At 41.1% G+C, this 24,624-nt stretch overlaps 1 protein-coding gene across 3 annotated transcripts; it reads left to right on the forward strand.

Moving 5' to 3' along the window:
- The first annotated feature begins 1,330 nt into the window (after positions 1-1,330).
- On the forward strand, positions 1,331-23,100 carry cfap58 (cilia and flagella associated protein 58). Of its 3 annotated transcripts, none has more exons than XR_016117925.1 (19): positions 1,331-2,398; positions 2,614-2,895; positions 2,990-3,138; positions 3,230-3,380; positions 3,490-3,684; positions 3,867-4,004; positions 5,170-5,329; positions 5,608-5,690; positions 5,770-5,961; positions 8,814-8,975; positions 9,080-9,226; positions 9,395-9,535; positions 11,087-11,310; positions 12,818-12,926; positions 13,619-13,723; positions 13,867-13,986; positions 14,103-14,227; positions 18,792-18,867; positions 19,252-23,100. XR_016117925.1 is itself a non-coding variant. In XM_089017587.1 (18 exons), exons 2-18 carry the CDS (start codon positions 2,641-2,643, stop codon positions 19,352-19,354), a joined length of 2,559 nt encoding a protein of 852 aa, XP_088873713.1. In that variant the 5' UTR covers positions 1,331-2,398; positions 2,614-2,640; the 3' UTR covers positions 19,355-23,100. The 3 variants fall into 3 exon arrangements, 1 of the variants encoding a protein (XP_088873713.1); XR_016117924.1 differs by lacking the exon at positions 18,792-18,867 and having other exon boundaries at positions 19,252-19,424; positions 20,110-23,100; XM_089017587.1 differs by lacking the exon at positions 18,792-18,867.
- Positions 23,101-24,624: the final 1,524 nt, after the last annotated feature.

Genomic DNA, 24,624 nt, shown 5'->3' on the forward strand with positions numbered 1-24,624 from the left:
GATTAAAAAAAAAATGGTGTTAAATGGAAAAGAACTTTAAAGTACAAATCACTAAATGCATATAACTTTATTTTTTCATTTGATATTTCCATGACAGCACGTCACTGCATGACACAGTTGTCTCGGTAATTTGTAATATACTGTTGAAATGTACTTGGGTCACATTTAAAACTTTATTATATCGTCATTAAAACAAAAATATTTCCCACAATATTCTAATTTATCTAAATGTACGTCTCCTTACTGTACATACCTGCTTCTTCTTCTTTTCCTTTGGGCTTTTCCCTTGACGGGGTCGCCACAGCAAATCAGTGTCCTCCATCTTGAGAGGTTCGATCCGCATGTTTGTTTTGGCCAAGCTTTTACATCGGATGCCCTTCCTGACACAACCCTCTGTATTTATCCGGGCTTGGGACCGGCACAAGAAGACAATGCTATGAAATGATGCTGCATTACACCGCGGTATTTGCGCCACAGTGACAGAAAAAGTATCAAATGTATTTTAAAATTCTGAAAACAGAGATTTTATTAGATGTTTAAATTCGAAAATAAGCGAGTCTGGATCCCGTTATATGTTTTTTTTCTCAAAAAGTTGTTTTTATTCTCAGTGCATCCTTGCTTTCGCAATTTACAGCTTTGGTTATGGAGCTTACATAAATGCATGCACTGTACACTGGTGTTGTTGGACAGTATGCTGCATACTGTATATCCAAAAGTTTAAAAATAATTGTAATGAAGCTGATTTATTTACTCCGGAAACCCAATGCAATATCGTTGGAGAAGGACAAACTGGACTCACCACCATAGTTTGGGCACTGTAAAATTGTGACGACGCTCGAGTGCAAAAAGGCAGGACTCGAGCGACGGGGTTTGGCGAAAGGGAAGGACCCGAAATACACGACGTGACAGGCTTGGAAGGAGCAAGAGTCTTTACTGAAACATGCATCAAAATAACAAACAGGGAAGAGTGGAGGAACTAAACAATGGCAGACCTGGTAACACGGTAGTGGTGACGGCAACATCCAAAAATACTCCGACGGAGACGGTAGTGAGCGATAGGCAGATATAGACAGAAGGCACAATCAGTGAATGACAATCAGCTGTGGGAACCCAGGTGAGTGATGATTGGAGGGGTCGTCTCCCAGGATGGCAACGAGATGTGACAAAAATGTTTTGAGCTTGCTCACGTTAACTCAACAACTCAGTACCTCAAAATGTCTCTCTGAGCAAAAGTTTTCATCCAGGAATCTAACAGTCTTCTCCAGCCGGTTCACTGGCTGTGAGAAATTGTTTCATGTTCTTTTTTTTTTCCTAAATCATTGATTTTTTTTTTTTTTTTTTTTTTGCTGCAGACACACAAAATATATTACTTATAATAACTGTTCACCCCAAACACTGAAACACTGGAGAATTCAACACAAATAATGTATCACTTGTTTGTATTTAAAAAATTCTTGGTATGCTTGTACTGTAGTTGTACATTCATAATGGTGTATAGTACATCAGTTTTTAATTAAAAATGTTTCGACTTTCCAAGACGTCTGTTACTGTAACCTCATATCAAAATGTGAATCTTGAGTATTATGTCTTTTGACAATTTAACGAGTTAGTCAGAAGAGGGGGACATGACAGGTCAGTCCCAATTCTATTGAAACAAGAAACCCCAATTAAAACGGCTAAGGTGATTGTCCTCCCGGAGCGCTACTAGATCTTTTGTACTTAGAATTTGTAAGTTTAACCGTCAAATATCACAATTGGGCTCAAATATTTTGATCTTTGCAAGAGTAAGAGTTTAGATAGATTGACAGACAAAATCGAATGTCAGGGCAACCATATCGATATTAAAAGGGGGAAAATGCCATTCTTTAGAAGAAGAAAAAAGGTCAGAATATCTCCCATTACGTCACAGGCTCTTATTTTTGGTCATACTTATAAGAAGCACACATGACGTGACGCATCACATTCGGTATTAACAGGCATGCAGACTTACGTCACGCCACACCAATGATATACATTTCTTCATCACAATTCCATTTGTCTTCGGCTAACTATTTCTATATCCAGATATGTTCTAACTGCAACATCGGATGTTTTATAACGAAAGCTCAGTTTGTTTTTCGTCTCCAGAGAATCCGCTAATTGCTTTGCCAATTGGTACTGTACAGCCTACATATACGATCTCTGTCCTGCAAAGTGCACACGCAAGAGTGGAGGATTTGGCCGAAGAGCAGACGCAACGGAGGGACGTCAGCCATTTGAAACGTGAGTGACGTCACTATCACTTCCTGGTCGCCAGCGAAACCCACTTTCTATCGCGATACTAGCCGTTGTCTGGCAACCGACACCAACGGCCTGACAAAACACGCTGCTATTTTCGCCACTTCTACCAAAAAGACAGGTAGGTCTTCGAGAGTTTACATAATTTAACTGACAATTATCACATTAGAAGCATTTTGAAACATATTATTCTAATTTGTCAAATGGAATAAGGGAAAGCAAAATGTGTCTGAACGTGTTTTATTCACTTTTAATATCTGTTTACATTAAGGAACATATTGAAAAGCCATATCTGAGTATTCTTTGATGTAAATGTTTTTTTTTTGTTATTCACAGGTGAAAAAAGCTCCAACAACAGAAGACATGGCCGAATCATTGGAGGAGTTCCAAATGGTCCTCAGTGAACTCACTGAGGACCAAGAGGAGCCAAACATGAGCAAGATCCGTGAAGAATATGAAAAACTCCTCAATGCACTGACTAAGTCCTACAATAATGAGAAAAGGCTCATGACCAAATGCAAGGAACTTAGTGCAGAGATGGCGGCAGCCTCAAGCAAATTTGAAGCTGCCCGCAAGATGTCTCAAGATGATGACGCAACAATGACTTCCCTAAAGACGGTATATATTACACAGAGTTTCAAGCACATAAAGATGACATATATGCAAATGCGCTGAGGAGCGTGAAATTGGCTGACCCAAATAATTTACGCAGGAATTAGATAAAGCTTGGAAAATGGTTGATGTTGCCTACAATAAAGAGCAAGCCAATATGGAGACAATCAAGAATTTACAAGAGGAGGTTGCCACTCTGACACAGTTAGCGGAACAACAAAGTATGGCCTCTGCTAACCAAGATCAGAGGTGAGTTTGGACATGCTCGCAAATGCTACTGTATCTGTAGTGTGTTTACTATGTAATTTGCTAAGTACGCTGAGTCCAAATGTGTTTTTAGTGATTTGCTGAAAATGATTGAAGATTTGACGAACGAGCGTGATAAACTCCTGACGACAGTGGAGAGTCTCAGAGAACAGCTCAGCATTGCCAGTGCAAGCAAGCAGAAAGCAGAGACACAAAGGGAGGACGCCTTGAACAATATTTCTCAGGTACATGGGGGGGAAAAGTGTTCATGATAAACCGTTCTGCCTCGTAACTCTATTCTCATATGAAGTGTCAAGTTTCCCTGCCAAATTGTTGGTCTTTCACACAACACAGCTGCAAAATGAGATTCAGTCACAACAAAATGAGATTTCCCGTGAGCAGAGGTTAAAAGAAAAACTGGAAAAAGAGTTGAGTGAAATGGCCAGTGACTTGGAAACAAAGGTTCGAGAGATCCAAACGGTGAAGAAGGATTTCCAAGCCTCCAAAGATGAGCAGATGAGATTAGCACAACAACTGAAATCACTCAAGGTATTATGATCCGCCTTTTCTCTGATATCTGTGGCTTGAACACCTCCGAGTTGGAATTTTCCGGGCCTCTCCCAGCGGCGGGAAAACCCGGGGATGAACCGGGACATGCCGCAGAGAAGATGTCTCCCGATTTGATTTCAATAATAGCATAATCAATCAAATGCCGTTTTCCTTTCTAACAGATTGGCTTTGAGAAAATCACCAAGGATCTGGAGCTTTTGCAAAATAAAACCAACAAGCTGCAGCGGGACCGCGATCAACTCGTTTCCCTCAGGGAACATCATTTTTGGGAGAATCAGAAGAATTTAAATGAGATTAAGGTGCAGAGTGTCAAAATCACACACATATTATTTTTTTTACTGTATCTGATGCCAATAAGTCAAAAAAAGTTGAGAAATTTGATTCAAATATAAGCCAAAGGTCTCATAATTACCCAAAATAATATATACAGTGAAACCTCGGTTTACGAACCCCTTGGCTTACGAACTTTTCGGTTTACGAACGTTACATTTATGACAATTTTACCTTGGCATACAAACTTTTTTTCGGGATACACACGGAGCTGCCACAATGAATAATGTGTCGTTCGCGAACGAGCCCGTTATCCTAACAAGAAAATGGTGGCCACTGTTTTTGTCCTCTATTCCCCACCCCCAGTCTTCGGTTAAAGCCACGTGATTGGTCAAGAACCCAGCAGTGGGGGGGGGGGGGGGTTAAACATTAAAGAGACAGGCAGACAGAGAGAGAGTGAGAAAACACACACACGAAAGGCAGATGACATAAAACAAACAAAAGTGAAATAGTGAAAAAATGGATAGAAAACAGTGAAATTTGGACCCATTTCAACTTTGATAATGATGTTCAAAAGCAGAGTGTAGACTGGAAGGTTAAAATATCCCTTCAATCAGGCTCCACGTTTAACCTACACAAGTCATCTGTACACTTGATGCAAATAGCTATCAACCCAGCTAAACAGATCACAATTGATGAAGAACTAGATACAATTATCACAGAGAACGCACCTACAAGGGTTCATTCCTCAAGATGGTGAAAGAAGCCTACGTCCCCCGTCAAGTGTTTAATGCTGAGGAAACCGGACACTCCATTCCATCAAGCCATTAACGACCATCACAAAGGTCAATAAAATGACTTTATGTACAGTACAGTTTATTTCTTGAATCATAATACTATAGCACATTTATTATACATACAATAAGGTATATTTTGTGTAGTTGTAAGGCTTAGAAAATTAGAAAGTAGAAAATCATGTTTTATGGGGACCTGGGAACGGATTAGTCTCATTTTAATGGTTTCCTATGGGGAATTAATTTTTGGGTTACACACGTCGCCTTACACACTGTCTGGGAAGCAATTAAGTTCGTAAGCCAAGGTAGCACTTTACATGTTTTTGTCACAACAAAAGCTAATTCATTTCGGCCTGTTTGTGACTCTTGATAAAATTTGCACCCCTGCCACATTTGTCAGCTGAAAGAAGAGGCGGTGAATCAGATGCGTCATGAGATTTCCAAAGAAAGAAAGATAAAAGAGGGCATCCAAAAAAAGTTCCGTTTAATGGAGGAACAGAAAGCCGATGTGGAAGTACAGAGAGGTATTCTCAAAGCTCGGATCACCGGTCTCGAGAAAGGTATGCAAGCTCCTCTTGTGCATGGAAAACACAAAGATAGACTTTGAGACTGATGGAAAATGTATGATGGTGGTGTTCCCTGTTGGCCTCATGCATTGAGTTAAGTTTTTCATTATGCTCATTGGCAATCACTTCAACTGAAACATAAAATATTATAACTTGAACTGAAACATGAAATACAATCTCCAACCCTTTCTGAAATGCTGGCTTTGTTATATTTCATCAAACTGTGAAAATGATGAAAAACATTGTCGCTTAGCCAACTTGTCCATCGACAGAGTTTGAAGGTGCGAAAAAGCAAGTTGAAGCCGACAAGAAAGTCATCTCTGACCTAACCAGGGAACGAGACCTCTTGACAAAGGTAATTCTCGCTTCACAATCTTCATGTTTACACTTAATCATGCCCTTTTCTCACATGCTTCTGTGATGCCAATCAAAAGACGGTGGCCAAAGCCACAGAGTCAGTGGAGGTACAGCAATGTCTTGCGATGGATCTTGAGAATGACAAAAGGGTACTCCAGCAAGAGATTACTGGCTATTGTGTGGAGGGACAGAAGCTGCGCAAATTCATCCAGGATGTGGAAAAGGACCGCGATCGCTACATCAATGAGAACAACAACCTTTTGCAAAAGGTCGGTCGTGTATAACGATGGTTATCTGTAAGAGGCTGTTATCGGCGGTATCCGTGCCCATGAACAAAATACTGTAAGGAGTGGATCAATGAATGAATTGACTTTTGAAAATAGGCCCAGGTACTTAAAGGACAACCGACGCTTCCGGACAAGTTGTGTCCATCATTTGTAAAATCACTTCAAATGACTTCTACTGAGAGTATTTTACAAAGATTCCACGGTATATAGCTATATTTGACCTTTTAAGACTCGCGCTGAATATTCAGGAAGTCTTGTTTTCGAGTTGATGACAATGCCTGACGTGACGTCACGTCTGGAACTCCCCTGTCCGAGAAAGCGACACACAGGGCATTTTGCGGTACTTTGTTTGGTCTGAAAACTTCGTGTTGATGGCCAAATTAGAAGGAAAAAAACATACATAACGCAATGGTGAATCATTGTGTGTTGCACCAAGACTACTATTTGATACTAGTTGGCACAAATTCCCAGCAGACAAATCAGCCCATTTCCAACGGAGCTTGGGCGCCATCCCTTGCATTTTCTGGGACGCTACATTGGAGTCCTGACGCCTCAAAATGACCCGGAAGGACTTCTTTAATCGATTGCAAACATTGATGCTTTCCTCTTCAGAACTATTTGAATGCTATTCATAACTGGATGAGTAACAAGAAAGCATCTTCTCCCAATCTGAAGCCATTGATTTGATTCTCGAGCAGGGCAAGACGTCCTAGCGTGATGTCACAAACAAGTGGGCGGGACCTTCTCAAAATGAAACTTTCTGAAGTAGTTTTGGGACGCTTTAAGTTATTTTTATTGGTGTTTTGCATTTGACTAAAAATATCAGCCATCAGTTTTGGGTATTTTAGATGCCATAAAACGTTTTTCTGATGTCAGTTAGGAAACAAAACAATTGTGTCGGTTGTCCTTTAAATTACCACTGAATTTTCCAGACTACAGTGAAACCTCGGTTTACTAACCCCTTGGTTTACGAACTTTTCGGTTTACGAACGTTACATTTATGAAAAATTTACCTTGGCATACAAACTATTTTTCGGGATACACACGGAACTGCCACAATGAGTGTTGTGTCGCTCACGAACGAGCCCGTTCTCCTCACAAGAAAATGGTGGCCACCGTGTTTGTCCTCTATTCCCCGCCCCCAGTCTTCGGTTAAAGCCACGTGATTGGTCAAGAACGCAGCCGTGGGGGATGGGGTTACAGACAGACAGAGAGCAAACAAAATGGCGTCTTTGGTTAAAGCCATGTGATTGGTCAAGAACCCAGCAGTGGGGGAGGAGGCAATTCACCGGACTCGAACCCGATTGAGAATTTATAGTCAATAATCAAGATTGGTCTGTGTGACAATGATTGCACAAAAAAGACCTAATTTGTGCTATAATTAAGACCTGGTACAGGGACCCTTACATCAACAACTGTCAAATCTGGTCGATTCCATGCCAAAACGCATCGCTGACGTGATAAAGAACAAGGGAGGACACACTTCTGACTAAATTATACATTTTCGTCATTTGAGTTGTTTTCACATTTTCACAAGGGTGTACATGTCAAGTTTATATTGCTCTGTTTTGATTCCTTATAAAGGGATGTTAAAAGAGCTGTTCGTCTGTGTAAGCTCTTAGTCGTACAGGAGTGGTCCATCGATGAAAAGGTTTCTTCAGCCGTCATCTGTACTTTTTGAAGGTGTCGGACGTTTCACTTCTCATCCAAGATGCTTCGTCAGCGAACTAAAGTCTTACTGGTAGTATCGGCCCTATATATATCCCTATATATAGGGATATATATAGGGCCCTATATCCCTATATGTCCCTATATATATAGGAATATATATATATATATATATATATATATATATATATATATATATATATATATATATATATATATATATATATATATATATATATATATATATATATATATATATATATATATATATATATATATATATATATTGAAATCAAAGGATTTGATACCTCATTATGTATGTATTACAATAAAGTCATTCATATATATATATATATATATATATATATATATATATATATATATATATATATAGGGCCGATACTACCAGTAAGACTTTAGTTCGCTGAAGAAGCATCTTGGATGAGAAGCGAAACGTCCGACACCTTCAAAAAGTACAGATGACGGCTCAAGAAACCTTTTCATCCATAAAAGAGATGTTGTGTGAAAAATATTTTTTCACAGTGATTGGTGGACAGTTGTGCAGTGTGAAAAACTTCTACAGGTGAAAAAAACCTGTTCTTTAAAATTAATTCATTTATTTAATTCATTAATTTTACGAACCGCTTTATCCTCGTTGGGGTCGCGGCATTCTTTAAGATTGAAAATCAAAATTGTTGTTTACGTAAATGTTTATATTTAGCACATCAAACACAGATCACGATAATCTGCGAGACTAATAAAGGCAAATCCAATAATGAGAGCATTAAAATAGAACAAAAGGGAAAGAATAGGACAAAAAGAAACCGAAGGAAAATTAGAATAGATAAGAATCTTTGATTAATTATGATTAATAACTATGAATTTATAAATTTGATCATAGTTAAATATTTCTCCGGGTTGTACCATATGTTCGACATACATTTAGCAATGAAATATTTTAAAGGGAAACTCAAAAATTTGAAATCAAATCGGATTTGATACCTCATTATGTATGTATTACAATAAAGTCATTCATTCCTTTGTGTGGATCGCACAGTTTTCAAAGATACTTTTCTATTTTAATGTTGTGTTAACTTTGAAAGGACTTGATAATGCTGTTTTGTATGTTTACTTATTTCTGCATGTATTTATATATTGCTTATAAGATGCAACAAAAAATAAATGAACTTGAAACAAGTGAGATGGCAGTCCATAACTGGAGAAAGCGAGTCACGGAAGAAGAATGCAAACTGGAAAGGAAAGAGGAGCTATTGGATTCTGTGATATCTGAAAGGAACCACTACAGCAAAAACCTTGTTGACGCTCAGGTATCAATGGAGTTGACTAAGATCCACTTGCTTCAATGCTAAGTACATTCTTTGTTGTTATTCCTCCTGTATTTTCATCTAAAAGATCGTTCTACCCTACCCAGGATGGCATTGCAAAGTTGAAGATCAAGATGAGGGCGTTGAACACCCAAAATACTCAGTTGAAAGATGAAATAGAAGCAAAGGAATCAACCATTCACAAAGAACAGCAGCACCACAAGCGCTTGGTGCGAGATAATGACAATCTCAAGGTACTGCAGCTCAACCTGTTCTTCATTGTTTGTAAATCGGGGCTTCCCGAATGCCAGCCAATAATGCTAATTTTGGTAGCTCATATATATACATATATACATACATATATATATACATATATATATGTTTGCTATGCTCCCATTCTATTGAATTCTATTGAATTCCAGGGACAGCTGAAGTTGGTAACTCAGCAACTGGAGGAAGAGATTCAACGTGTTGAGCAACAGAAAACAGAACAAGAAAGACTTCAGAAAATTATTACTGACAGAGAAGCTGAACTCATGCTGCTGAAAAAGCAACTGGATCAAGTAAGGAATAGATTATATGTACTTGTACTGGCTCCACACCACCCATCCGACGAGTGCAGCAAATAACGAGAGCAATTTTAATGTGAAACTGTCTATAGTTCAAATTACTAGAACTGACATGAGCTGCCATTTCGCTTATATTACAGTCAATTCAGGCATCAGATAGGCTGAGTGACATGGAAGTGTAGCAGCTTCCAAGTGACGTTCTGAACAAAATTACATTTCAAGGAGAATAGTTTATTTTTTGACTGAAAGATCAGCAGCCAGGTTGTCCAGTCATCCTTCTCAAAGCCTCATTTAGCCATTATTATCCTTCAAAGGAGGAAGAGGATCTGAGGGAACGAGAGGGAATAGAAATTTGAATAAGGTCAGATAGGTATTGGGGGACAAGGTTATGGATAGCTTTAAATGGAATAAGATAATTGATAAAGAAGAATTTTAAAGTTGATTCTGTATTTGACCAGGAGCCAGTGGAGCTCTTGGAAAACGGGGGTGATGTGGTGAAAAGATGAGGTTCTGGTGATAATCCGGACAGAAGAATTATGGACGAGTTGAAGTTTGTGGAGAAATTTCTGAGGGACACCAAGGAGAAGTGAATTACAATAGTCAATCCGGGAAGTGACACGTCTATGAACAAGGATAGCAGTGTTGTGAGGGGTGAGAGATGGTCGAAGACGATTGATATTGCGGAGGTGGAAGTACGCAGATCGGGTTAAGTTATTTATATGGGGGAGTGAGTATGGGACAGCCATACTACCCTGAGAACGCCCGTGTGATCTTGGAAGCTAATCAGGGTCGGGCCTGGTTAGTACTTGGATGTGAGACCGCCTGGGAATACCAGGTGCTGTACATTGGCAGTGGGTAGGTCCTATAGACCTACACGGACGGGTGTAAAGACGACCCCGCCATCCACGAGTCTCCGGAGCCTCTAAGGAGGTCTGGTGGCGAGATCCGCCACCTTTCCGGCAGCTCCTATGGGAGTAAACCCGAAATCAATCCGGTAATGGCGCACCTAAGGCGGTCTGGTGGCGAACTCCGCTACCTTTCCGGCAGCTCCTGCGACCATTCTGACCCCAAAATTGTATCAGCTCAGCTGTTCCTTTGGTCCAGTCAGCGTAGTGGAGAGGTGGAGCAAGCTGCATCGGCGACAACCTGCTCTCCATAATACACACCGCCCAGGCACACTGTCCACCGGGACAGTCATCCATGGTCAGCCATGACCGATGGAGGCCGACGATGGACGATGGGAGTGGAAAGATAGTGTGCTTTCAAGGATGACAGAGTAAACACAATTTATGTGTAATTCAATCACAAAAGTCTAAAACTTCATTTCCATGAATGTAAAATATCGAGAGAAAAAAAGCGTATTTGCCCACGGACCATTAAATTTCCCCAAAATAAATTCAATGGACATCTCTCCGCGTCAAACAATGCCGTATGTAGTAAGATCAGGTTATGATGTGATTTTTTTTTTGTCCTAAAAGAATTCTAATACCACAATCCATTAGAAAATGCAGTCAACTCAACTTCCTTTGTTGGTGTAATTTCAAGGTGACCAGAGAACGGGACAACTTGGGCAAGCAGCTGCTACGACGCAATGAAGAACGAGTTCTGTTGTATGAGAAAGTCAAGATCCAGCAATCCATCATATGTAAGAGGGACTTTCACCACAACCAGAGGATGGAAGACATCCGCCTTCTCAAATTAGAAATTAAGAGGATCAGGCGTGAAAAGAATATCTTGGACAAGGCTGTGCCCAACACAGATGATTTAAAGTAAGTAACTCAAAAGTAATTGTGAGAATATGCAAAAGAGGAACCAACACTGTACATCTTTGTGGGTCTGGTGTTAAAAACCCAATATCAATCAATAAGTTGGGACGTTGTGTTCAACATGAATAAAAAATGGAATAAAATGATTTGCTAAATCATATTAAACCGACATTTAATTTAAGCGTTGATATCTCCTCTTTCATCTATAACTGCAACAAAGAGGATGCAAAAAAGTGGTTACGATTTAATGTCTGTGATTTATGTGTTGCTGCTGTTTGTTTGTTTTTTGACTTCAAGATGGTGCCTTCATGGCAGCTCCTGTATTTTGTTCACCTATTTCTTCCGTTCATAACTTTGCTGTTGTGAATTGGCAATGTCTCCATTGAGACTAATAAAAGTTTTCTTCTATTATCTTAAAAAGACGGACGGGATATTTAACAATTTCATGCACCCTGTAAGCTGCAGTCAAAGGGTTCATGCTCAAACAGATGATTGTCAAAAAATGAACATTTCATAGAGTCATAGTTACGTTAAAAGCAAAGAAAAAACATGTTAAATGTTCAAACCGACAATATGTTTTTCTTTGTTTGCTTGCAATGTAACTGTGCAAAATGTTAGAATGCCATATCTTGAAATAAACTGAAATCCATTGTGCCATATGTGATTCAAAATGAAATGTATAATGTGCTGATTAAAATTGTAAAAAACGAATAGCAAATCTGAAAATAACAGATAAACCCCCTTCCACACACAACACAAACTGGCCGGCTAGCTATCTGGTCGGCTATTATTAATATAGCTACAGTAATTGTCTAGCTGGCTATCTATTGGCTAATGATAATGAATGCGGCAAGAAACATGAATGCATTTGAAAAATAATGTATCTACATATAGCTATACAACTAATAGATCGTCAGCAGACAGCTACCTAGCCGGACAGTTATCTAATAGATAGCAAATCGATAGCTAATAGATTGCCAATAGATAGCCAGCTAGCTATATAACTAATAGACATAGCTAGCTTTCTATCTATTCACTTCCGGGTTGAGTGAACAATGGCGCGTGTATCTGCCGCTGCTCACCCACATAAAATCTTCTGGGACTGAAAAGTGACCTTGAGAGTTTTGAAAGGCGCTTAGAAGTAAAATGTATGATTATTATGACAACACCATCCAATAATTGAACCATTGAGACAATCCAAAAGAGCTTTTCTGGGCTGGATTCACGAAAGTCCCATCCCACGTCCCAAGTTAGTTAGCAAAGTGCTTTAGCAGGGTAGCCTGCGCAGCTAAAAACGTAGAAGCGACACACTTTGTTTAACTCAGGAATCAAGAAATGATGATGACGAAATACAGAGAAGTAATGGTAGTTGGTCAACTATGATAGGAAACGGGATAGGGCTAGAGCATTTTCAAAAAACATTTTGCAATTTAGCCACATTTGTGTCACAGTACCAACACGATTCCCCATTCACACGACTAGTAAAGGTTATCTGTTTCATGTGTTGTAGACGAGAACTTTTTACCCTGCAGAGGGAACTGGCTCGGGAAAGGACGAGGAACGGTGTTCTTGAGGAACAGTTAAACCCCATAAATATTCACAGATGGCGGCGACTGGAGGTCAGTGTACTGTATCTATCTTGTGAATTACATGGTCCCCCAGGGTTGGGGGGTAAGGGGGGAATTCCCCTTTTTCAACATTCCTTATCTTTCACAGATGAGTTAATTTTTAAATATGATTATTATTGTTTTTTTTTCCCCTTTCAGCGGAGGAAGGTCAGGGAATGCTGTTACTATTTATCAACTGTGGGCATGTGAAACTCTTGGATTGTATTAGCTTTGATTAATCCAATCCAGGGTGGCCCGGTAGTCGAGTGGTTAGCACGCCGGCTTCATAGTGCAGAGGTCGACGGTTCGCGTCCCGCTCCAGCCTCCCTGTGTGGAGTTTGCATGTTCTCCCCAGGCCAGCCTGGGTTTTCTTCGGGTCCTCAGGTTTCCATCACCCCCTGCCACCCTAATGCGGAATAAGCAGGACGGAAAACGGATGGATAATCCAATCCAAGTGCTTTACATGACCATAGTTGATAAATAGAAACATCATTCCTCTTTTAGAACTTTCTGTGATATCGAAGTATATTGTATAAGAAAATTTGACTTGGCATACACTGAAAATTATTCGTCATCACTGGTTTCCAAATTAGTTCGAATGTCAGAGGTTCCACTGTATTGTTTTCGTGACACATGTTAACGTTATCACTTGATCTTAAAACTTCAACAGACTATTAGACATTTGAAATGGTTGTCAATGGCAGGGCAGCGACCCCTGCAAGTATGAGCTGATCCAGAAGGTTCACACTTTACAGAGAAGACTCATCAACAAGACTGAAGATTTTGAAGAACAAGAATTTTTATTACAGGTGACCTGTTTTTGTTTAGTTTCACTGGAGTGCTTGAAAACCTTATCAACCTTATCCATATCCTTGTTTTCTTCAGATTACATGTATCTGTATTTTTGAAAATTCAACTGAAAATGTTTTTTCTTTCGTCTTTGGCAAAATAGGAAAAGGAGAAGCTGTATGTTGAGCTGCAGCAAATTTTGGCTCGGCAGCCTGGTGCAGAGGCACTTGAGCAGCTTCAGCATTGCCAAAGGACATTGAGGGAAAGGACCAAAAAGCTCATGGTATCCAAGAGTAATAATACCTGCCTGTCCTCACCTGCACCTGTATCACGTACTGCAATTTGTGGTGTCCGATAAAATATGTCCGCGGTTTTGACAAATGTGTTTTGATTCCACAGGCACTGACTGCAGAGGTGAGAGTGCTTGACTCTAAGATGAATGAGTACAAAAGCGAGAATCAAAAGTTGATCACTGAGCTGGCAGACCTCAAGAAGAAGTATTTTTCTCAGAAAAAGTCACAAAGGTAGGCTCTGTTAAATCAGAAGAATAAAAGTGGAATTTAAAAGGCAGTACAAACAGTGCAGTGCGTGCGTCCTTGGCTTATGATCTCGACATTCAACGTTTCGAGCCCAGGACAGAACTGGCCCTCTTGACCAGGCGCTCCAGTCCCAGATGGTGATGCTGCCTGATCAGCAGATAATTCCATAATGCATAAAAAAGTAATTTACCAAATTGAATACTTACTTTACTGATTACTTGCCTCTAAAAGTAACTTGGTTAAATTACTGTAAACTTGATTTCACCAATAAGCAACCGAGATTAAAAGTTACTAAATTGGTTACATTCAATAAATGGTGACAATACCCTGAGCCTAAAATTGCGAACCAGTTTTTCCAATACTTTCCTGGAAGTATTTACAAATGATTTTTTTGCACGGCCCTTCCTGTGCCATCTAGTGGTGCTAATTAGCATGAACCAATTGTAACGTAAAATGTTTCTACCCGACACTAATTGATGTGCATTTGCCAGCACACACTCAACAGACAACTACTTTATAAAGATAATACCAAAAGCTGATTAATCTTCTGATTAAACGAAGGAAGAAAGCAAAAGTGACTTCAAGGGGAAATTTGGCCCAATGTGGATGTGAGCCCACAAAGTTTCCGTTCCTTTTTATTAAATCATTTGTCTTGTCTCTTGTCACTTGGAGTCGGGGGAGGAGATCCTGCCTCAAGTTGGAGGAGTTTAAGTATCTGGGGGTCTTGTTCACGAATGAGGGTACGAGGGAGCGACAGATCGACAGGCGGATCGGTGCGGCATCTGCTGTGATGCGGACTTTGTTACTAATCTGTCGTTGTGAAGAAGGAGCTGAGCCAAAAAGCGAAGCTCTTAATTTATCTATGGTCACAAGCTATGGGTCGTGACCGAAAGAACAAGATCCCGGATACAAGCGGCAGAAAATGAGCTTTCTCCGTAGGGTGTCCGGGCTCTCCCTTAGAGGTAAGGTGAGAAGCTCGGTCATCCGGGAGGGGCTCAAAGTCGAGCCGCTCTTCCTCCACATCGAGAGGAGCCAGATGAGGTGGCTCGGGCATCTGATTAGGATGCCCCCAGGACGCCTCCCTGGTGAGGTGTTCCGAGCATGCCCCACTGGCAGGAAACCCCGGGGACGACTCAGGACACGCTGGAGAGACTATGTCTCCCAGCTGGCCTGGGAACGCCTCGTGATCCGCCAGGACGAGCTGGAAGAAGTGGCTGGAGAGAGGGAAGCCTGGGCCTCCCTACTGAAGCCGCTGCCCCCGGAACCCGACTCCGGATACGCGGCAGAAGATGGATGGATAATAAGATCTTTATCACGGTTTGCAAGGTGGTGATGGTGGTGGATACCAAAAAAGCAGGCAGGACGGAGCAGCAGGGTGTAATTGACAAATTGTATTCAATAAAGTTAGCAGTGACAAAATCTAAAACATCAAAGTCATCAGAAGTATCAGAGAAAACCATGAGTAAAAATCTGCCAAGATGAAACAAACCTGACAGGGTGAAACAAACGCATACAATGACCTGACGGAAGTCCTTTTAACTGCCACTGATTGGTACGACCAACACCTGTGCATGTGCAGACACTTCATGGAGGATTGGCTGACTCCAAAGTAAAGTGCAGTAATCAAGCCGAGATGCGATAAAGGCATGAATTACTGTTTCAAGGTGCTCATGAGAAAGGAGATATTTTATTTTAGCCATCTTCCTAAAATGAAAGAAGCGGGATTTAATAACAGCACCAATTTATCGGTTAAGTATAAAGTCACTGTCCAGTTTAAGACCCAAGTTTAACCCTGTTGACTTCAGATAAGGAGCCAGGAGGCCCAAGTAGACAGGATGAGATGTACATGGGCCACTGGGACCAAACATTATCACTTCTGTCTTCTTTTCAAGTTCAAGACGTTTTGTGCCATCCAGGTTTACATTTCCTCCAGGCAGGATAAAAGTGACCTTAACGAGCAAGTGTCTTTTTTTGCTCAGTGGGACATAGATCTGGCAGTCATCTGCATAGCAGTGGAAATACATATCATTTTTCCTTAGGATGGAACCCAATGAGAGCAAGTCTCTGTATTAATAAATCTGTATTGTATTGCATTACCTGTAGCCATTCCGCATCTTGTGTATGCCGAGTACAACCACAGCCACAATTGTAGCTTCTTGTTTATACCTCTGATAATGCAGTGTGCCCTACATAGTCATACCTCTGATTTCGAACATTTCTGTTCCCGATATTTTTTTTTTTACATCTCGACTTCTTCTTTTCCTTTCGGCTTTTCCCTTCAGGGGTCGCCACAGTGAATCAATGTCCTCCATCTATCCCGGTTTTGTGCATCCTCTTCTCTAACACCAGCTACCTTCATGTCCTCTGACCACATCCATAAACCTCCTCTTCGGTGTTCCTCTCGGTCTCCTGCCTGGCAGTTCAAGGCTCAGCATCCTTCTCCCGATATAGTCGTTCTCTCTCTCCTCTGGACATGTCCAAACCATCTCAGTCTGGCCTCTCTGACTTTCTCTCCAAAGCCTCTAATATGAGTTGTCCCTCTAATGTACTCATTCCTGATCCTATCCAACCTGCTCACTCCCAAAGAAAACCTCAACATCTTCAGCTCTGCTACCCACAGCTCTGTTTCCTGTCTTTTCTTCAGTGGCACTGTCTCCAGTCCAAACATCATGGCTGGTCTCACCGCTGTTTTATAAACTTGTCCTTTCATCCTAGCTGAAACCCTTCTATCACACATCACACCTGACATTTTTCGCCAGCCGCTCCAGCCTGCCTGGACACGCTTCTTCACCTCTTCTCCACACTCTCCATTACTCTGGACAGTTGACCCCAAGTACTTAAAATCCTCCACCTTCTTTATCTCTTCCCCCTGTAGCATCACTCTTGCACTTGGATCCCTCTCATTCACACACATATATTCCATCTTGCTGCGACTGATCTTCATTCCTCTCCTTTCTAGGGCATATCTCCACATATGTAGTTTCTCCGCCACCTGTTCCCCATTCTCGCTACAGATCACAATGTCATCTGCAAACATTATAGTCCAAGGAGATTCTTGTCTAACGTCGTCTGTCAGCCTGTCCAACACCATAGCAAACAAGAAGGGGCTCAGAGCTGACCCCTGGTGGCGTCCCACCTTCACCTTGAATTCCTCCATCACACCGACAGTACACCTCACAACTGTCTTACAGTCATGATACATGTCTTGCACCGCTCTGACCTACTTTTCTGTCACTCCAGACTTCCTCATGCAATACCACAGCTCTTCTCTGGGCACCCTGTCATACGCTTTCTCCAGATCTACAAAGACACAATGCAATTCCGTCTGACCTTCTCTGTACTTCTGTACTATCAGCATTCTTAAAGCAACCACTGCATCTGTCGTACTCTTTTCGGCATGAAGCCATCCTGCTGCTCACAAATGTTCACTTCTGCTCTTAGTCTAGCTTCAACTACTCTTTCCCAGAGTTTCGTTATTCCTCTGTAATTAGTACAACTCTGCACATCTCCTTTGTTCTTAAATATGACTTTGTCTCCATTCTTCAGGCATCTGTTCACCATCTAAGATCTTGTTGAATAACCCAGTCAGGAACACCACCGCCACCTCTCCAAGACACTTCCATACCTCGATTGGCGAATCATCAGGCCCGAGTGCCTTTCCCCCCTTCATCCTCTTCAGCGCCCTCCTCACTTCATCCTTGCTAATGTTTGCTACGTCATGGTCCACAACAGTCACATCTTCTACTCGTTGTTCCTTCTCATTTTCCTCATTCATCAATTCTTCAAAGTACTCTTTCCATCTTGCCTTTTCGCATATTTGTTTTGGCAAAATGTTTTACGTCGGATGCCCTTCCTGACACAACCCTCTGTATTTATCCGGGCTTGGGACCGGCACAATAAGACACTGGCTTGTGCCCCCTTGTGGCTACATTTTTTACATCTTGACTTATAACTGACAATATATATAAGCATTAGCAACCAGATTTTAAAGAAGCTCTCGTACATTCAGAGAATTGTCGTTAAAATGGGACAAATGTTCTCTGAAAAGACAAACCTGAAAAAAATGAAAGCTTGTCTTGTATTTGCCGATGCTTTGTTACTTGATTAGAAGCCAGAGTGCCAGAAGAAAGGTTCTCACCAACAACCATTTTTCTTTTTAAGCTATTACAGTTTGAATTTTTATCTAGTTGATAGTATCTCAGGTAGAGTGCCTCCCTTGTGCTGGTCAATATGTGTAAAGTGAACTGCATATTTCATATATTTGTGGGACAAATAAAAAGTTATTGTTTATTTTTAAGACTTTTTGACCTGTCAAAATGAAACAATGCATTGGTACAATTCCCAACATACCCAAAATACCACCTACTTTGATGTGAAGACTTGTATTTTAAAAGATCAATACTGATGGGGAAAAATAAGGGACCTTTCCAGATTGCTATCTGGACTAACAAAACTGACATCATTTTGTTCAAACGTCCAAACCTCAATGCCTTGACCAACCAAGCAAACTTTAATCTTTGTGTTTGGTGTGTATTCTCGTGACAATCAGCAATCTTCCATTGAATACCTGAGAAGAGAAGAAAGAAGACCATTGCAGAACCTGGTGGAAAAGAGTTGACAAAGATGTAATTGAAATGAACCTGGTCTATACCAAGGGTGTCAAACTCATTGCCGCGGGCCACATTGTAGTTTAGGGAAGCCATTATAATGTTTAATCCCCTCCACATATGACATATAGTACGCACAACAAATGAATGAATAACCAGTTTTCAAATTTGAAGTAAAACATTATGACTGTTTACATGAGATAATTAGAAATTTTGGTTCAGACTTTATTTAAGCATCATGGAATTTCACAAGTTTTATTTGCTTTTGCTGTCCTAATGAAATGATAAAGTGGGTCAGATATGGCCCCCAGGCCTTGACTTTGACACCTGTGGTCTACAAGCACGCCTTAAGTTAAATGTCCATGCATGTAATTCAATGTATTTGCTTCTGTCTCATCTCAGCGACAAGTCCAAAACCAAAGGGGAACACTTGGTGCTACCTCAGATCCTCAACAAGCCACATTACGCTGGCGGAGGCTTCAAGTTTGATGAACTTTTCCGATGATGAATGAACATTTTTCAAAACACGCTGTGATAATTTAACCTTTGTATGCACCCTGTGACCGGATAACATGGTAAGTTGTCCACTGGACTGACCGCTGTCCCTAGAAGGCTTCATGTAGTGGAATGTCAGTTCCAATTCCCCCCAAAAACAGAACTTTACACCCGATCCTTAGATGCCCTCAAACAGAATGTTACATCCGGAAAACCTTGAATGTGTGAAAATACGTGACAAATTTATGTATCCCTATTATGCTGGAACACACACATGCCGTAGGCACAGTGGAATGGAAGTCTTGCTGCATTCATTCATTCATTCATTCATCTTCCGAACCACTCACAAGGTTGGCAGGGACATTGGAGCCTATCGCAGGTGTCTTTGGGCAGTTGGCGGAGGACACCCTGAATCGGTTGCCCTCCAATCACAGGACACACAGAAACGAACAACCAATTGCGCTCACACTCACACCGAGGGACAATTTATAATGTTCAATCAGCCTGCAATGCATGTTTTTGGAATGTAAGAAAATGTGAAGTAGCTCTTGCTCAACTCAATTGTCCAGTTACACACTTTCCCTGAATCGGTTGCCCGCCAATCACAGGACACACAAATTAATAACCATTTGCGGTCACACTCACACCAAGGGACAATTTAGAATGTTCAATCAGCCTGCCATGCGTGTTTATGGAATGTAGGAAAATATTAAGTTACTCTTGCTCAACTCAATTGTCCAGTTACGCACTCTCACTCTCGCACAGCAATCGACCATGTGATGGCACTGGAGGGCGGAAGTGCCCACTGACGCCGGCCGCAGTGTGGCCAGGACTAGAGCCGAGGATGGAGGGCGTTGGCGCTGGGGCGCACGGGACCGCGGTGACAAGAACGGGGTGGGGTCACCCGACGGCGGTCGCAGTCCGGCCAGGAATTGAGCCGAGGCTGGTCTAGCGTCGGCCCTCGGGCGCGCGGGATCGGCGCGACAAGTGCGCCGCGTCACGCCCACAGCCGCCGCCTCTTTGAGACAGTTCGTTCTGCTTTGCGGCGAGGTAGCGGGTCAGGGAGGTCGGCGCCGCTGATGGTCGCGGGGTCGGGCCGCGAGGTACCGCCAAGGAGACGGCAACCGGTAGAACACCGGCAACCCAGACCCACGCCCGCCTGCCCCGTGGTGTCCGAATCAGATCGTTTGCAAGTCATTCAGCAGAGAGGCTCTTTTCAACATTTTGAATGGATTTCGACTTGCGACCATTTTGACTTATGACCGTTTGGTCGGAACGGAACCCGGTCGTCAGTGGGATGTCACCTGTACTGTATTTTCCGGTGAATAAGGCGCACCCAAAAGCCTTGATTTTGTTCAAAACATAACCTGGCACCTTGTACTCAAGTGCCCCTTATAAATGAAATGTTGACCCACAACAGGTCTCACACTACTGTCAGCTGTCACCGACTCAATTTCCCCCCTGTAGAAGAAGTGGCGAGTAACCCCAGCCTCTACTGTAACGCCATCAACACCAAGTTATCAGACCAAAGCAATGTGCCTTATACTGTATTTGGATTTTTTTAGGATATTCATATATTATATTTTAATATTTTTTTTCGTGCATTGAAGGTGCACCTTGTCTTTTAAAGTTATTACATATGTAAAAGGTTTGAAAATAGAGCATTTATTGAGGATGCGCCTTTTCTCCAGTTCACCTTATACACTGGAAAATACAGGACTGAAATCAGGTAACCAATGTTAAACAATTAAGTAAACCTTAAAGAACAACCAACACCATTTTTTTTTTCTTTTCCTAACTGACATCAGAAAAACGTTTTATGGCAACTAAAATACCCAAAACACGCAGGCTGATATTTTTAGTCAAACGCAAAACACCAATAAAAATGACTTAAAGGACAACCGACGTCTCCGGACAAGTTGTGTCTATAATTTGTAAAATGACTTCTACTGGGGGTATTTTAATAAGATTCCACCGCGTATAGCTATATTTTACGTTTTAAGACTCGCGCTGAACATTCAGGAAGTCTTGTTTTTGAGTTGGTGACGAGTCCTCACGTGACGTCAGAAAAGGACCGTCTCCTGGCGTAAAAAAAGACGCATTGTAGCATCTTTCCATCACGTCAATGTATTTTGCTGTACTGTTTTTTTTTTTTTTTTTTTTTTTTTTTTTGAAAACCGTGTGTTACATCCAAAAGCCGCCAGCAGAGGGAGTCCAAGCTCCATTGAAATAATTTATCAGCCTGTGGAACGGGCAGATTCATTCCTCACAGATCGGTGGCCATTTTATTGCCTCTTTTTGGGTGAGACATTCCCCCCCCCGCCCATTTGCCTCAAAATGACACAGAATAAATTCTTTAATCGATTGCAAACATGTATGCTTTCCTCTTCAGAACTATTTGAATCATATTCATAACTGGATGGGTAACAAGAAAGCATCTTCTACGAATGTGAAGCCATTGTTTTTGATTCTCGAGCAATGCAAGACGTCTTGGCGTGACGTCACGAACTGGGGGTGGGACTTTCTGAAAATGCCCAATTCGCAGCTCAATTTTTCGCAGATTTTGGACACTTTAAGTCATTTTTATTGGTGTTTTGCATTTGACTAAAAATGTCATACTGCGTGTTTTGGGTATTTTAGATGCTATAAAACGTTTTTCTGATGTCAGTTAAAAAACAAAAACGTGACGTCGGTTGCCCTTTAAAGTGTGCTAAAACTGCAACAAATCGAGCTGCGGATTGTGGATTTTCAAAAGTCTCGTCCCCAGTTCGTGACGTCACGCCAAGACGTCTTGCATTGCTGAAAAATCAAAACAATGGCTTCAGATTCGGAGAACATGTTTTCTTGTTACTCATCCAGTTATGAATGTGATCCAAATAGTTCTGAATAGGAAAGCATACATGTTTGCAATCGATTAAAGAAGTCCTTCCGGGTCATTTTGAGGCGTCAATGGCATCTGGACTGAAATGTAGTGTCCTGGAAAATGCAAAAGATGGCGGCCAAGCTCTGTTGGAAATGAGCTGATTTTTCTGCGGGGAATTTGTGTCAGTGAATATCAAATAGCTGTCTTGGTGCAACACACAAGGATTCACCATCACGTTATTTTTTTTTTTCAAAGTCAGCTTTATTGTCAAATATGCTAATATGTTTGACATACAGCACAGATGAAATTAATGTCCTCTCGGACCCAGCTTGCAAGGCACTTATTACTAATTACTTTAACAAACATAATAAACATGAAAACGGCAATTTGCCGGGAGAGGGGAGCCACTGCGTGTTCACGCGCCGCCATCTTGGGGGAAAACAAAAAAAAATAACAAATATGACAACACAAAGACACAGAGTCATTCATTCTTCAGGACTTGCTGTACCCTCTTTGTGATGACATGAAGCAGTTCTCGTTGAAAGAGGAGAGGATCAAAGCATCCATGTCAGCAGTGGATCAGGGACGTCATAGTGGAATTTGTACGTCTACTACAAGCTAAATGTTGAAAGCAAACACGAAGCTGTAGCATCCATTGACGAAAAGACATTGTCTCACATCTCCTGTCCCACATAAATCCGCCTCAATTCCAAGCCGCGACAGTTCCACATACGCATCGGCGCTCTGCGCTGACGCTGCTTTCTTCTTATCGCGGGCTCCTCATGTTTTCTTTCTAATTTCGCCATCAACACTAAGTTTTCAGACCAAACAAAGTACCGCAAAATGCATTGTTGGTCGCCTCCTCGGTCAGGGGCGTTTCAAACGTGACGTCACGTGGGGATGGTCATCAACTCAAAAACAAGACTACCTGAATATTCAGTGCGAGTCTTAAAACGTAAAAATATAGCTATATGCGGTGGAATCTTTGTAAAATACGCTCAGTCGAAGTCATTTGAAGTGATTTTACAAATTATGGACACAACTTGTCCGGAGGCGTTGGTTGTCCTTTAAGTAAAAACATGATTAAAGTACCTCCAGTAGTCAAGTAACCATTGTGAAAAAAATAAACATTTCATAAATAATAAGGTAATTGTTGTAATCAGTTAACAAATTTTAAATAAGTAAAGCTCAAATATATATTAGTTGCTTCTGTGCTTAGGTTCTGACAGCAATCTGGCCCCATACAAACATCTTCAGCCCAGTATAAACATCTTCAGTGTTATACTATCAAATGATTTTTTTATCTTAAATCACAGGTGTCAAACTCGGGTCTTGGAGGGCTGCTGTCCTGCATAATTTCAAAATCTTCCTGTTGCAACACACCTGATTTTGAAACCGGTCGTAAATTCGAACAAAATGTTAATATTTATTCTAGTAATGTTCAAACCATTTTGTTCATTTTAAAACACTCAGGAACCAAAATGTGCACAACCTAACGTGAAAATCACTTATGACATTCGGGTAGAAGGCAGTGGAACATCAGCCACCTGGTTGAAACATTTCAAAATAAATCACAGGTCAGGGATTGGGTTACTGTCTGTGTGATGTTACTTCAATAACAACTTCACCCTAAGATTGTGAAATTTAGGTGAGAGCGTCACTCTGTTCAGTTCTAGCAAAGGTTTCTGAAATGTCTAATATGTGTAGCCAAAGATGAAAAATCCGGGGGGGGGGGGGGGGGGGTCTCTCTTTCACCCCATACAGTTTTGTGTGAATGTGATTAATGACATGTAATATTGATTAGAAATTTTGAAAAAAAATGATGCAAGTCGTGTACTACACTCACCAAAAGAAATTTTTGACACACACCAAGAAACCTGAAAAGAAGAGAAAATTATATTAAAACAATGGTGTGTGTTTCAGTGGGGTGGGGAGGATTATGCTAAGGTCTATGAATGCTGTTTTGCACCTACCTAAAGAATGACTTGGGTGCACAGATCAAAACTTGCCAAAGAAAAATGGGTCGTATTAAACAACATAGCTAATAATCATGTTTGCTAACATCTTATATGAGGCTCTTTTTTGAACTATCATTAGTCATCAAAACACGTGCCCATCAATACAGACGGAAGATCCATCGGTACTGACAAATTTTCCATATCGGGTTAAATATATAAACAGCTTTGTGGTGAGAGCATCAATCCATCCATGCAAACGCTTCATTTATTAGGGCACAGGTACAGTATGACATGACATCATCTCTCCTAAACATGTTCATTAAATAAGGTCATAGCCAATTGTCTCATACTCAAAAATAGTTCTACACTACACTGGTGATATGAGATGTAGTTTATTATTATTATTTTTTTAAGGTGAACATTTGGTCATCAGCAGCTGGAGTGTCAACGTGGCCACAG

The sequence above is a fragment of the Hippocampus bargibanti genome, linkage group LG16 (assembly GCF_051943395.1).
Source record: "Hippocampus bargibanti isolate YZ-2025 linkage group LG16, ASM5194339v1, whole genome shotgun sequence".
In the NCBI taxonomy this organism is placed as follows: domain Eukaryota; kingdom Metazoa; phylum Chordata; class Actinopteri; order Syngnathiformes; family Syngnathidae; genus Hippocampus; species Hippocampus bargibanti.